The sequence below is a fragment of the Arctopsyche grandis genome, chromosome 1 (assembly GCF_051622035.1).
Source record: "Arctopsyche grandis isolate Sample6627 chromosome 1, ASM5162203v2, whole genome shotgun sequence".
NCBI lineage: Eukaryota > Metazoa > Arthropoda > Insecta > Trichoptera > Hydropsychidae > Arctopsyche > Arctopsyche grandis.
The window spans coordinates 8,903,086-8,919,339 of record NC_135355.1 but is presented as its reverse complement, the minus strand read 5'-3'; the positions used below and the strand labels follow the sequence as shown (position 1 = coordinate 8,919,339).

The 16,254-nt window shown below is 31.0% G+C and overlaps 1 protein-coding gene across 3 annotated transcripts; it reads left to right on the top strand.

Moving 5' to 3' along the window:
- The first annotated feature begins 13,893 nt into the window (after nucleotides 1–13,893).
- Nucleotides 13,894–15,943, top strand: LOC143916823 (uncharacterized). 3 transcript variants are annotated; one of them, XM_077438106.1, is made up of 7 exons: nucleotides 13,894–14,269; nucleotides 14,333–14,507; nucleotides 14,593–14,693; nucleotides 14,764–14,917; nucleotides 14,991–15,052; nucleotides 15,126–15,268; nucleotides 15,338–15,943. In XM_077438106.1, exons 1-7 carry the CDS (start codon nucleotides 14,156–14,158, stop codon nucleotides 15,588–15,590), a joined length of 1,002 nt encoding a protein of 333 aa, XP_077294232.1. In that variant the 5' UTR covers nucleotides 13,894–14,155; the 3' UTR covers nucleotides 15,591–15,943. The 3 variants fall into 3 exon arrangements, with proteins under 3 accessions (XP_077294232.1, XP_077294315.1, XP_077294394.1); XM_077438189.1 differs by having other exon boundaries at nucleotides 13,904–14,269; nucleotides 14,593–14,639; XM_077438268.1 differs by having other exon boundaries at nucleotides 13,940–14,123.
- Nucleotides 15,944–16,254: the final 311 nt, after the last annotated feature.

Genomic DNA, 16,254 nt, shown 5'->3' with positions numbered 1-16,254 from the left:
GAGCCGCCATTCGTGATGGCACTCTAAGACAGCCTATGTATGAATGAAAGTTAAACACTACGATGAAGTGAAAACATGACATTTGTATACATAACATATGTAGTTCTAAGGGAATTCTATGGAATTTTCTTTTTACATTGTTATATTTTCACATGTTCAGACAAGTGAAGTAGAACTGTGAATATTAATACTTTACAAATTAATCAATATTATCTTTTATAAATTACTAGTGGTTTTACCCGGCTTCGCTCGGTATTTGTAATATAAACCGCTTAAACATGACTAATCTAATAGTAAACATTTTATTAAATTTATTTGAATAGTTTTATTTTATATAAATTTATTTGAATACTCATTTCTTTTTTTTATTAAATTGACTGTCACGAACTAACAAACATATATATGTACAATCTCTTTCGAAATTATATGTATAGCAGAATCCGGCTCCTGCGTCCCGGAGCCTGCGCCCCCGGAGCCTTCGCCCTCGGCGGCTGCGCCCCCAGGGACTTTGAATCCTTTAAATTGGAAAAAATCGAATCAGCACCTATGAATCGAAAAAAAAACTACGAACCAACGAACGAAGGTTATATACATACATACATATGTGCAAAGTCTCTTTCCAAATTATATATTAGATTCAATAGCCTTTGAAATGTACTGTAAATATATTGTTAAAAAATATTGTTAAAATTTTAGATCAAAAAATTATTGTAAAAAAATGAATATTTGATAAAAAATTAAAATCTTGCATTAAACAAGAATTGAATTATAAAATCTTACTTTTTTACTATTTTTCTTTTGTATTTAAAAAATATATGTTGAAAATTTTATTTTAAATATTGATTCTAAACAATGTTCTGTGCCTCCCACCAATCGACAAACCTCGACAAAAATTTTGAAAATATAGGTTTTTGCATATATCTCTTTTTAGAGAATAGTTTCGATATTTTTACTATTTAAAAAAATAACCACCCAATATCCTATTGAAGTTTATTTTGGTCGATTATAATAAGTTTTGACGGATTTACGAGAGTTAAAAGTCACCGTTTCGTTCGAAGGTCCCCGAAATAATGGGTATTCGTATGAAGGAAGCGTTATTTCCAGAAAATCGTAATTTTTTTCGTATTCCCATGATTATTTTTAAAATAAAAGTCGTTGAGAGCTACCTTGGATGTATAACTTTAATTTAATTAAAAATATACCATAAAAACACTTATACCGAAAAAATAAACACTATGTACCGATGTACATATGTTATCTCAAAAAAATATTCTGAGACTTTGATTAAAAATAAATGTTATATGCTCCACACAAAGGATTTTTAAGTGGATGAAAAGTAATTATTGAAACAAATTGATTCATCAATTTTGGTCAGCTAGTATGTACATACGTATATGTGTAAACTAATTTAATATTATATTAAAAGAAAATTAAGAAATACCCTTACACACTTCTATTATTTCTACATTGTACTTAATGATTAAAATGGTTAGGAAATAATAATGCATTTCCTCAATTATTATGGTTTTTACGAAAACGCAATTCTATTGTAATACATCTGCAGCAGATATATGTAATATTAATGTTATAAAAATAAATATAAAATGTAATATAAATGTAAATTTCTACATTGTACTTCATGATTAAAATGGTTAGGAAATAATAATGCATCTCCTCAATTATCATGGTTTTTACGAAAACGCAATTCTATTGTAATACATCTGCAGCAGATAAATGTAATATAAATAAATATAAAATGTAATATAAATGTAAATTTCTGAAATGTTCTTCATGATAACTATGTGCGTGGTAGACATAATCATTTGATGGTTGTACCTCCTGCTCGCACAGTTCTTTTTCGAATGGCTCCTATTTAGGGTTTCTGACCCGGGTCGACCCGGGACAGACATTCCCGGGAATTTACGGAATTTTTGTTGTCCCGTGTCCCGGGAATTTTTATCTCGAATCCCGGGAATTGGATTTAAAAAAAATCTTGAAAACATACAACATTTTCACGACTACACGAAGGGAAATAATAAATCAAATACACAAAGAATCGTAAAATTAAATAACTGATTTTATGCCGAACAAAACATTCTTTAAATGTTGTAATAAAAGCGAATGTACATATATCCTATGGTGAAACTATTATGAAGCGAGTATATCCTTCTTGTATTGACGACTCCACAATGGAAGAAACTCTTTTAGATTCGGCTGAAGATGAAACAATTGTGTGTTTGACGATGAATGAATAATTAAATAAGGAGTTATCAAAGACGAATATACAAAATAACGGAAGTAAAAATAACCTCGACTTTAAAGAAGAAATTAAAATATCATGCTGACAGGAGAAAAAATCGATAATTTAAAAAAAAAATTTCGTCCCTTTTAACAATAAAACCAACTTCGACCGAAACTGAAAGTTTTTTCCATTGCTGGAAATTTTTGTACCAAATCTAGAATTAGACTTTCGGATTCTCATTTAAATATTTTAGTATTCTTAAGAAGCTACTTGAAATAAGTTTAATTTTAAAATTACATTTTTTCGAGTTAATAGATACATATATATTATGTATTGTTTTGTAAATACATAAATATTTTTTTATTAATAAAAAATATATTAAATTGAAAAAAAAGTTTTTTTACATGTGTCCCGGGATCCCGGGAATCCCGGGAACACTCCCGAGCTCCGTCCCGTGTCCCGGGAATTGAAAAAGTCCGGGAAATCAGAAACCCTACTCTTATTCCAAGAGCTATTCGACTTCTCAATGAAATCGTGCCTGAATGCGATATTTTCCACCTAAGTGAGCGTAGATCATCGGATATTATTTTAACATATTTATCTGGTAACCTACGCTCATCATTATTCTCTCAATTTGAATGTGATGTATGCATGTGTGGAATCTTAATCTACTCTCTTCCATTTGGCCCTCGCAGGGATGTTTTGTACTTGAAGCTTGTTCTTATTTATCGGAACAGACTGCAGGTGCAAGACATTCCCTTCTTTGTATTTACTTATTTTAATTTTAATTATTACTTTACATTTTTTTATGATTGTAAAAAAATTCTGTATTATTTTTTACTTTTCTTTTTTTTGTAATTTTTTGTATCTTAATTTTTTGCTTTTGCTTTTGCTTTTTGTTCTATCTATTAATTTTTTTTTTATTTTTTGTTTTCTCCCACTCTTATTTCATTATGTAGGCCATTATGGCGCAATAGGTTCTTCCTGTAATGCCACAATGGTCCAAAACGTTAAATAAATAAATAATTAAAATGGTTAGGAAATAATGATGCATTTCCTCAATTATCATGGTTTTTACGAAAACGCGATTCTATTGTAATACATCTGCAGCAGATAAATGTACACGTACGTTTAAAAACATTTTACAAAGAATATGAAGCACCGGTGAAGAAATCTGTGGTTTTATAAGTGTCGCTGTTATGTTTAAAATTGGTCAATGTTGAATGTGCCTAATAACACGTGTTTGCACATACTTCTAAATTTCTGTTGAAGTTTAATATCATCACAATGGATAGAAAACAATGAGTTTTATTGTGTATTATACTGGTATATAAATTTTCCGGTGAGTGTTCTACTGTAGGGTCACTTATACATGGCATCACCTACTACGATAATTATCGTAGCAAGCAATTAAACAAGCGACTTATCACTAAAGGACAGATAGGAAGCGTGCTTTTTCTAGGAATCAGGGCGTTTTGGGTCTATTTACAAAGCTAGAGTGCAAAAAAAAAGGTTCTTCATAAAATTGGACAAAGCACAGCAAACAATTAACAATGAACGGCACGCTTCCGGTCCGATCTCTACTTATCACTCGATAAATTGGCTGGTGAGTGCTCCATTTATACTATGCTTGGCCAAACTACATATGTACATTCAACCTGTGGGTAAAATGTGTATATTTTAATTGACATATTAATTCTTAATAATCAAATATGATATTGCATTTTAGAAAAATTAAATTATTTATCATTTATAATAATACAGTCACTGTAAATAAACACTACATGCTGAAATCAAAATAATTTCCTCTATATAAATATGTACATGTTAGATTTCAGTTTTTATATTATACATAATTACTATGTTATTAATTCTTATTATCGACAAATGTTTTGAAACAAAAAACGATTGTAATCATTAACAAAATGGAAAAAGTCGGCGCAGAGCACTGGATAATAATTATTGCATGCACGAATGCACTTATGTATGTATGTACGTACATACATTCTTTGAAAGATTTCACAATTGCAGCACTAACGCTATAGAGATTTGTATGATTTAGAAACATTCCACACAGGGCCGCACCTAGGAGTTCAGCTGCCTGTGTTTAAACTTAAATCGGCCGCTCTTTAATTTTATCAGCATTTGTATAAATCATATTAATAAAAAAAAATGCCTGCGAGTAGTGCAAAAATCTTACCTTGTGATACCTTGTGTGAGAAATATAGCACTGAAAATTTTAATCACAATAAAAAGTAACCAGAAAAACAGACGTTTAGTTCTGAACAGAATCAGACGACAAGAGAGACTAAACGTTTTCAAATTCATTTATGAAAATAAAGTGTTTTTACCCCCAATGCCACATTTAGGACATTGTTCTTTCGATGACCAACCAATACTCAACATTGTTGAAGAAGAAGATCTGAACAGGACCAGACGAAAAGAGAGGCTGAACGTTTTCAAGTTCATTCATGAAAATATAGTGTTTTCACCCACAATCCCACAGTTAGGACATTGTTCTTTCAATGACCAACCAATACGCAACATTCTTAAAAAAATACATCTGGCAGTCGCGAAGATAATAGAACATAAAAGACCTAGCTGTATGTGGACCGAAACTATACCTGCTATCCCGTCATTTCCTCGAATTATAGCGTGTGTTACAAGTTGTAACTTGCAACAGCAATCCACAAGTATACAACAAGACAATCTAAATTCATTTTAAAAAGTACGATGTCTTGTTTCGTATTTTTTAAGAATTTTTTTTTTTTTGACTCTCGTTTCTTTCGGCCGCCTGTGTGTGTTGCACACATTTGTACATATGGTAGGCACGGCCCTGATTCCACCCATCTATTGTAACCGGTTTTAAGCATTTTGTTAAAATGAAAAATATCCATGGTTATAATTGTAGGCTTTTCTTTATGAAAGAGGAACTATTTTACATAGAGGAGTAGTGCAAAACGGAAATAATCGATTTACCTACGTAATTGTTAGTTCACTTTCTACATGCTAAATTTAGCACAAGCTGATTGTTAAAAAAAACTATGGATTAAATTCAACCGTCATACTTCCGGCAAAATTATTAGTCCAGTTTGTTAATTTGTTAAATGTAACGCAAAAAATTACTATATTGTAAAAGAGAAAGTGCAATTATGCCTATCTATTTGTACGACCGGATTATAAAATTACCGTAGGCAAATTAAATACTGTATGTATGATTTTTTAAATACATTTTGCGGTCGATGGCACCTATCAAAAATTACTCTCTTTCAGTTCCATGATAGGGAAAACAGTAAACTTACAATCTCGCAAACAGCAATCGTTGTCACGAAAATCGCGAATTCTCGTTAGTGTGGGTGAAATTTCCGAGTGCCAAATATTCCGTGATCGAGATTTTAGTGACGTGTGCGAAATATGTAGTCACCGAACCAGGAAAAACATCCCCAGATCACGTGCCGAAAATTCGGAAAGCCATCGGTGCTGAAGGAGCTGAATTTGGAAAATATAACTTGTCGACAATTTCCAGGCGTAATGTCCAGTTTCTCTGGGTCTCCATTTTTTTATTGTTGAATCACTGATTTCAATGAAAAATTTTCTTTTTATTTCTACAGTTTCAAAGCCCTGCCTGCCGCAAAATAACGGGCTATTTTATTGGACGATCTTGCCGATCTTGTCGATGTAGAACATCCCATTTTAGTATAAATGAACCACAATGATAGTCCAGAGCTTGATTTTTATTTTTTTCTTCAATGATAATTGTGTGGTTGTATATTTTGGAGATTTTTTGAACACCGTTAGTCTTATTGAAATGAAACTTACTTACTATCAGTTTCTGTTTTGGATTCAATTATTTTCTAAGCCATTCAACAAATCTGATCGATTTTTTTTACATGTAATAAGTAAAATTAGTATTTTAAAAATATTTTTACCTAAACCGGAAGTACTACTATTACTCCAAAGAGTCGAGGTTTTTTGAGTAATTCACCGAAATATCAAGTAAAATATAAAATTTTGTGAAGATCAGTCGACCGAAAAAGGCAGTTTACCTTTGTTCGATTTTTCTTCTACTATTTTTTTTGGCCCTTTAAATATGCGTAATTTTCACTAGAAAATTCAATCAATGTCATGAAACCACACGATTTTTATCACTCTATCTACTCAACGTATTGAGCTGAAAATTTATATTTGTATTATGAATATACTAACCTAGAATTGATAAGGTTTTGGACAAAATTTGTAAACCGGAAATAGTTTTTTTTTTTTAAACAATATTACATGACTTTTTATCTTATTGATACTGTTACGTACGCCGCGGATTAAGCGAATAGAATCCCAGAGACTATGTGACCGTTCAAGGGTTATCTGTTATCGGATTAACTAAGTGCTTGCACTTAGGACCAACGGATATCTGTTAACGGATTAACTAAGTGCTTGCACTTACTTCCAAGATTATATCTGGACTCTAAGTGCATTTAGGCTAAACAATGACCGTTATTAGGCCTTTCTCAGAATCGGTACGGGGAGACCCAATGTCGTGGAAATACATATCCGAATACGTGACTATACAACAGGTAAACAGATTAGACGTCCTGAGAGATCTACCCTTTATAAGGCGGTGCGTAGGCGATATCATGTCATTCTGGACTGAGCACTGTCAGTGCGTGTATCTCCTTAATCATCAATAAATGCTGTGAAACGACTGTTGGCCTTTTACTTGGATCCTCCACCCACCCCTACGCAACAATACTCATTGCTTATAATATTTATGGTGATAAAAATCGAGGTAGCCCGACAACTCAGCGCCGACCTCTCAGCGCAGACAACTCGGCGCACGAACAACTCACTACACGACAACTTAGCGCACGACAACTTAGCGCACGACAATTCAGCGCATGGACTATTCAGCACACGGACAATTCAGCCAAAATCTTTTTTTTTTCAAGCGTTTTCGAAAATAATTACTTTATTGAAATTATCGGCCATATCTATAAAATAATTTCATAAAATGCGAATAAATTTATTTGATTATATTTAGGTGTCTATATGATTTTATCACTGGGGTCCACGAAATATTTCGCAAGCAAGATTTCTAAACTAAGGCCGCAATTTTTTTTTTCTTTAGCATCGTTTCTAAACCAGGCAGTTAAATTTAAAAAAAAAAAAAAGGTTTTTTACGTATTACCTTTTAATTATCCAAAATCTTACGTATGCAGGGTTTATAAACCAAGGTTCGCTCATCGTCACTATGGGCTTTGCTTGTGATAAAAATGGGAGGATCTTTGGTTTTCGGTTTTTTCCTCAAAAATTATGTTTTAAAATCCTACGTATTCAAGGTTTCTCAAATGAGTTCCGCAAAAAATATTTCTTAAAAAGAGTTTCCACACCAGCATACCACAGCAAAAAATCTTACGTATGAACGGATTCTAGATCAAGGTTCGCAAGCCCGTCTTCATGGGTTTTGCTATTCATATCTAAAATGTACGCGTATACGTATGTATGTATGTATTGACCTATTTATCGACCATTGATTTAAATTATCCTATTATCCTATTATCCTATTATTATCCATTGATTAATATTACCCTGCATACGTTAAAGTTTGGATAGCATTTTTCAAGGCACAAAGAGTATCAAATAAATTTATTCGCATTTATGAAATTATCATGTAAATATGGCCGACAATTTCAATATAGTGATTATTTTCGAAAACGCATTTAAAACTTATTGAAAAAATTGATTTTGCGCTGAATTGTCGTTGCGCTGAGTTGTCTGCGCCGAAAGGTCGGCGCTAAGTTGGTTTGCGCTGATTTGTTATGCCACCGTGTAATATATGTACATATGTATATAGATAAAGTTGGTTACTTCCGAAATTTTTTATTCATATTCTCTTTGACATACCACTTATTTTGTTTAGAGACATCTATGAATGAAACAAAATTTTAAAAAAGCAATTAATTTAGTTAACGTGGTAGAATTTCACGACAGCTATGAATCAATAGATAGGCTTTAATTGAATTGGGGTTTTAACACTTAGGCGTTACTGGGATTTGAGATTATTCTGCACTGTAAAAAATCAGACACAGAAAAAAGCGGACATGAAAAAATATGCACATGGAAAATGGTGGAGATTCATTAATTATAAACGGAAAAAGCCATTCAACTTTAATTTTATTAATGATAAAAATATAATTTATGACATCTATGAACCAATATATAAACATAAATTGGTGCCATCAAAATCCCGATTAAATTAATGCTTTTCCATTTACTCATAGATGGCGTAAAATATTAATATTAATTAACAAAAATTAAATAAATTTTTACTATCTTGTTTCATTCATAGATGTCTCAAAATATCAGTAGTTAACTTACTTTATTTTTTTTAATACAGTAAACTCCCGATTATCCGTAATTATCCGTGCTTGAAAAATGATATATTTTTTTAAACTAATTTAATGATTATGCCGTGCTACCATTTCAAAGATATATAATAATATTCAAAATAATTAAATTAAGTTTTAGTAGCCTCTTCTTATTATTGTTTTGTTTCATTCACAGATGTCTCAAAATACTATCAATTTATTTACTTGCTTCATTTAATTTAAAATTATTTATAATAATAAGCTATATTCCTTTAACGGGAGCTATGGGAGCTTGTCTATTGATTTAAAGATGTTGAAAATAAGGAAATATATTAATTTACAATTTTTATTTAATTATTGTTAAATGCAATTATTGTTTTTCTTTTGAATTATAGATGTTTTATATAGATGTGAATTATAGATGTTTTGAATTTTGAAGGCGCCGCGGCGCCCCGACAGCTCAGCGCACGTCACCTCAGCGCCGACAATTCGGCACAGACAATTCAGCGCACGACAATTCAGCGCACGGACAATTCACCGCAAAATCAATTTTTTAAACAAGTTTTAAATGCGTTTTCGAAAATAATTATTCTATTGAAATCGTCGGCCATATCTAAATTTTTTCAATTAAAAATTGGTCGAATTTTTGGGTGTGACCAGTTTTTTCGTGACCAATTTTCGGATGTGACCAGTTTTAGGGTGTGGCCAGTTTTAGGGTGTGACCAGTTTTAGTGTTGACGGGTGATCACGTGTGACCGATCTAGAGCGACCGGTTGTTCTGTGACTGGTTCACATATGACTAGTAGTCCGTTTACCACAAGTGCTGCCAGATGTTCCATTATAGAGATTTTAGTAACTTTAGGGCGAGCGCTTTGTGAACAATAATCACCGAACCGATTTTTTGTGTGAAATGTTATTTATTTTACATTTTATAATAAAATATGAAGTTATGGGGGTAGGGTGAGTGAGACGACTGTGTTAGTAATCTAGGGTAACCTAGGGGTTACCACAAAGTAATTAATCAATTATAGTTTTTTTTTAATTACATATATGCTTAAATGTGTACCATGAAATAAAACTGAACAAAATATACTGCTGGCTTAATGATGTTTCTGTCGGTATGCTATTTACACGCATTTGTTTCCAATACATAACAAGTTACTTCGTGGACTAAAAGATCTGTACAATGTGTTATGGTGCGTACGCACCAAGCCAACGAACTTTTCACGAACACAGGCCAACTTTTAAAACCAGTAGCGTACAAAATATCGAAATAAAAATTAAATTTTAAAATTGAAATTAAATATCAAAATTTAAACTATTATTATTATATTAAAATTAAATTCAAGTATCAAAATTAAATTCAAGTGTCAAAATAAAATTATAATCAATATATTAAAATTAAAATTAAATATTGAAAGTTAAAACAGAACATGCACAATTTATTTTATTTATTTATTTATTTATTTATTTTATTAATTGAAAAATCAACAGACAGGATGTACAGAGATAGGTATAAAAAACACAAAAAGTAAATAAATAATATATGTAACACCCGAGTCCAATAATAGATTTTTACAAAAATGAAAAAGATAAATATAAGGAAAACAAATTAAAAAGTAAAGAATAAAGGCATGACAAAATATGTAGTACATTGCATAATTAAACTATAGTATTAAAATATTTGGAAAAGGTTATAAGATAGAATATAAGAAGAAATTGAAATTTACAAATATAAAAAACAAATGAAAAAGGTAAATACAAAATAAACAAATGAAATGGAAAGGAATGAAAGCTATAATATGATTAAATAGCACATTACATAACTAAACTAAAGTATAAAAATAATGGAAATATTGGAAAAATAGAATAGAAGAAAAAATGAATCAATCGGTCAAGATTCTCTTGATGTTAGACCTGAATTGATGTAGGGAAATACCAAACAGATCAACCTCATTCAGCTCTCCGTTAAACATACGATAAACGCGCTGCAGATAAAAATATTTTTGGGAATTAGTATTGAAAGGATCAAGTGAAAAGAGTGTAACGCGTCTAGGGTATCGAACTGGGATTCTGAAATTAACCTTATTCAGTAAATCAGAACAATCAAGGAAATCATTTATGAGCTTAAAGAAGAATATAGCATCAGAATGTCGTCGCCTGACAGAAAGATTGTTAAAAGAAAGGATTTTTAAAATGTCGGAAACAGTAGAATGGGTATAGGTAGGAAAAAGGTAGCGTAAGGATTTAATAAATTTAAGTTGAACTTTCTCAATACAATTAATATGGGATAAATAAAAAGGTGACCAGATAATTGAGGCAAATTCAAGGTGAGACCTTACAAAGGAAAAATAAAGTAATTTTAGTACATAAGGATCATTAAAGGGTTTTGTTGAGCGGAGTAGGAATCCAAGAGATTTAAATGCTTTGTTGGTAAATAAAAGAAATATGTTCAGAGAAATCTAGTTTATTATTGAGTATTACACCAAGATCCTTAATAGAAGATGACGTGTTAAGGATTGAATGATTTAATTGATATTGATTAGTAATAATTGACTTATTTCTAGTGAAATTTAAAATAGAGCATTTTTCTAGATTAATAAAAAGATCATTATTTAAACAATATATAGAGAATCTATCTAGATCTTCTTGTATCTTATGACAATCGTCTATGGTGTATATAGGTTTGTAAATTTTTAAATCATCAGCGTAAAGAAGTATAAAGGAATGTTTGAAGATGTATGAGATATCATTAATATAGAGTAAAAAGAATAAGGGACCTAAATGCGACCCTTGTGGGACACCGGAAGGAATATGTCTAAGTGATGATCTAAAACCATTGAGAATTATGATTTGGTGACGATTTAGTATATACGAAGAGATCCAACGAAATAAATTTCCTCGGATTCCAAGGGACCAAAGTTTATTGAGTAAAAGGTTGTGATTGATTTTATCAAAAGCTTTAGAGAAATCCGTATAAACGACGTCTATTTGGATTCGTTTGTCCATATAAGATGTGAGAGTACTAGTGAAATTAAGCAGGTTAGTCTCTACCGATCTCCCCTTAAAAAAACCATGTTGTTCAGGTATAATGTAGTTTTTGAAATTGGAGAAAAGGAAATTATAGATAATTTTTTCAAAGATTTTACTAATGACAGATAGTTTAGATATAGGACGGTAATTCTCAATAAGATTCTTATCACCTTTTTTAAAAATAGGGGTGATGTAAGATAATTTCCAATAGTCAGGAAATTTACCGTTCGACATAGAAAGATTGAAAAGGATTGTTATGGGAAGAGATAATGGGACAGCACATTTAACAAGGAAAAAAGAAGGCAAACCATCACAACCCGCACCAAGATTAACATTGAGAGAGTTGATGTGACTGAGTACAGTAGATAAGTCAAAATGAAAAGTAGATAAGTTACAAGAAGAAGTATCTGTATTAGAGATAGAAAGGTTAATGGTAGAATCACTATTGAAAGTGGAGTCAAAATAGTCAGCAAAAATGGTACAGATTTCAGAACCATGTGAAGCCGACTTATTTCCATAATACATTACGGAAGGATATGAAGAGGAGGTATTTTTTTTTGAATTTATATATGACCAAAATGATTTGGGATTAGTTTTAATATTATTTTGAATAAGAGAAATATAATTTCTAAAGCAGATTAAAGAATATTTTTTAATTCGAGCTCTTAATAGTGAAAAACTTTGATAATCTAAGGGATTTGAATAAATTTTAAATTTTTTATGGAATTTGTTTTTTTCTTTTATTATTTTAATAAGAGACGATGTAAACCAAGGGGGATATTTGGTACGCTTAGATTTAAGAGTAAAAGGGACGTGGCATTCAATAATATTTTGTAAGGTATCGTAAAATTTTTTACAAGCTAAATCAATATTTAAATTGGACAAAAGTGAATTCCAATTGATATCGCTTAAAATTGGAATAATTGTAGCATAGTCAGCTTTTCTAAAGAGGAAAGTTTTATTATAATTATAATTCAAGGGTGAAGATTTGTTGTAAATTATTGAGATGCAAAAGGATAAATGATGAGAATCTTCATGGATTAGCGTAGAGTCAGCACGAGAAATATATAAGGGGAAACTACTAATAGCTAGGTCAAGAATACGATTATTAGTATTTGACAAATAATTGTATTGATAAAGTTTATTATAAGATAAGAATTGAGTAAAGGAAAGGGAAGAAAAATTAATACAATTGGAAGGAAATAGATGCAGATTTGAGTCGTATTTTGTCCAATCAATAGTGGGAAGATTGTAATCACCGAGTAAAATGAATCGATCCTCTGGATAATTGGTTATTAGATCAGATACTTTATTTAAATGGGTAACTAATAGAGTTTGGTGAGAATTACCAGGAGGAATATAGACAGTACAGATATTCAGTTTAAAAAATTTAGTGGTAATAGTAATCCAAAGGTCTTCTGTGGAAGTTAACCAATTATTTTGAATGACAGAGGGTAGATTATTTTTCACAGCTATGATTACACCACCACCAAATATTTGGTTATGAAGAGAATAATCTCTGTCACGTCGAAACACCTGATATCTGGCATCAAAAAACTCACTATTATTGAATGAGTCATTTAGCCAAGTTTCTGATAGACAGATAATATCATAATTATTAACTAATACATTTTGAAGAAAAGAGTCAGATTTAAAAATTTAAATAAATTTTCGAAATTGCCCTAAAATTAGATCATCAACAATCACATACAGGTAATCCTCGACTTAAGATGTTTTGACTTACGAAGATACGCACTAAGATCGAAAAAAAATCAAAGAATTATTATTTTTACTTCCCCGTAAAGCACAGCTACTGAGAATATATCATGTATTAGTATTAGTGATCCAACGATTTTTGCTAACCCGGTGTGTTGTCGGTCACATCAAACGGATTTTTTTATTCTTCAATTGTTTCTCTCGTCGAAATAAATCAAGTAATTAAATCATTTCAGAGGTAAAATTTATCGGATAATGTGTGATTATTAATTTTATTTCGACGAAAGAAAAAAAAAACCAGTTCAGCCTTAAACTGTGTAATTTTAAATTGGAAAATCTAATTTGGAAAAATTATTCAAGAGAATTTTAAGACCAGCAGTACTGCAGCACCCCAACCAAACCGGTCTTTGTACGAAAAAGCCATAGACATACAGTAACCCCAAAAGCATTTTCAACAAGCCACCATTGATTGTAAATAACAGCAAAATTTGAGTAAACGGACTACTAGTCATATGTAAACCAGTCACAGGACAACCGGTCGCTCTAGATCGGTTACACGTGATCACCCATCACACTAAAACTGGTCACACCCTAAAATCGCTCAATCAGTTTTCTCGTGACCGATTTTAGGGTGTGACCAGTTTTAGTGTGACAGGTGACCACGTGTGACCGATCTAGAGCGACCGGTTCACATTTGACTAGTAATCACCGAACCAAAATTTGACCATGCACTTCTCCTCAAAATGTGGTCAATGACATTTGTATTTGAGGTTATAACTGCATTTGTGTTTAGTGATTTAAAATGGGGGTATGTTGTCGGATATGTCTATCAGAAAATACAGACGCTATTCTGATACCGATTTTCTCTTCAGAACCATTATTGCACGTCAAAATCATGTCGTGTGCTAAAATACACGTATGTACATATAATTCAAACGATGCTTTTTAAATGGATGTGACACTTTTATTTTTATTACAGGTTTTTGAAAACGACAGTATGCCACAATTTATATGTTCCGTTTGCAGCGAAAAATTGGAAACTGCTTTTGAATTCAGAAAACAATGTGAAAATTCTGACAACGCTCTAAGAATTCAACTGAATAATACGTATTCCAAGGAAACGATATTTGAGATCCACAATTCTTTCATTAAAGGTTACACCATTATTCTTGTCAGCTAAAGTTTAATATATGTGTGCACATAAATACACTTTAATCAATGTTAAATGTATTTCTACAGATCTCGAATATACCTCTTGTGATAACAAACATGTTGACCACTTTAATGTATGGGGAAAATCTTCACATATTAATGATATAAAAATTTCATTGATTGAATCAGTACAAGCATTACCTAAAATTGTAAGGAAGTCTTTAAATGTTTCAATTATGTAACTTTGAAATTTTTTAGATTAATTCAAAACCCATACAAAGTTTGACGAATAAGGATACAAAAAATGTTAAAAACATACTGAAGAAAAATAAACCGATTCATCAATGTGAAACGTGTGGAAAAATATTCAACAAGAACTCTCAACTTGTCGTCCACATTAGAACCCATACTGGTTTATTTTTATGAATTAATATAAAAATAAATATTTCATATCGCATGTACAAATTATGCTTTATACATTCCAGGCGAGAAGCCATTTGTTTGTGCCATCTGCGGTAAAACATTCAGAGTTCATCACCATTTACTAGTAATTATTATAGTTATCTAAATTTAATTTTATATAATGAGGATATAAGTTGATCTGTACATTTTCCTCCCAGTCACATAATAGAATACATACAAGTGAACGACATTACCAATGCCTGCATTGTGGAAAATGTTTCTCAGAAAATTCAACTCTATCTAGGCATACCAAAATTCACACCACCGATAAAAAGTTTTCTTGTTCGTATTGCTCAAAAAGGTAAAAACATTCCATACCCACCATACTCGAATGCTGAGTAACATTCTACTGTAATTTATCAAATTTCAGATTCATTAGACTAAACGATCTCCGAAACCATACCATGAAACATTCCGGCGAAAGACCATTCCAATGCAATATCTGTAAAAAGAAATATTCAGATCCAAGTTCGCTGTCGAAACACCGCAAATTGCACCAAAACTTAATCTGTAGATCGTACGTGCAAAAACCAACGACTATCAATTTAAAAATATCTCAAATGGAATCGTCGAGCGAGGTTGAGAAAACCAGTCAAGCAGTTGCAGCAGCAAATGTAGATTAAAACGATTTCATTTAAAAACTCATAAGGTGTTTAACACTCGACAGTGTTTTATAACCAGTGCTGTGGAGTCGCTTCAAAATTTGCCAACTCCGACTCTAGACTTTTACCTTATGCTTCGACTCCGACTTGAACGATTTTAGTAATATCGACTTTTCTCGCCAACGTGTAAAATTGTTAGTAATAAAAATAATAGTGATTTTCAAAATTTAAAAATTGAGACAATTTAAATGCACATTTTATAAAACAAATACATAGTAGTTATTGAAAGCATTTCATAAAATTTGTGTGAATTAAAGAAAATATTATATCATTTAAAAAAATATATGTACAATTTAAAAATAATTTCTGATATATTATATAAAAAAAAAAAAACGGTAATAGAAAAAAAGTATAATTAGATTATAAAACAAAAGAACACACAAAAAGTCTTATATTTCTTCAGTAAAATATTTCTACACTTAAAAATATAAAATCTCTAATAAATAAAAATAGAAAATATACTTATATTAATCATTTGAAAAATTACAAATCCTTGTTTTAATTAGGTCAGCATTTTAATATCAAATGCAGACATTTGATAAGTCACTTTCACAACAGAAAAAAAAATTATTTTCATAGATAGACCTAGTGGAAAACTTTCGTCGTATTAAGGGAACGTCAAATA

Coding starts and splice junctions, on each gene's coding strand:
- LOC143916823 (XM_077438106.1), top strand. CDS start 14,156: ATGGGGGTATGTTGTCGGATATGTCTATCAGAAAATACAGACGCTATT. Junction 14,508..14,592: donor CCACAATTCTTTCATTAAAG/GTTACACCATTA, acceptor GTATTTCTACAG/ATCTCGAATATACCTCTTGT. Junction 14,918..14,990: donor CCACATTAGAACCCATACTG/GTTTATTTTTAT, acceptor TATACATTCCAG/GCGAGAAGCCATTTGTTTGT.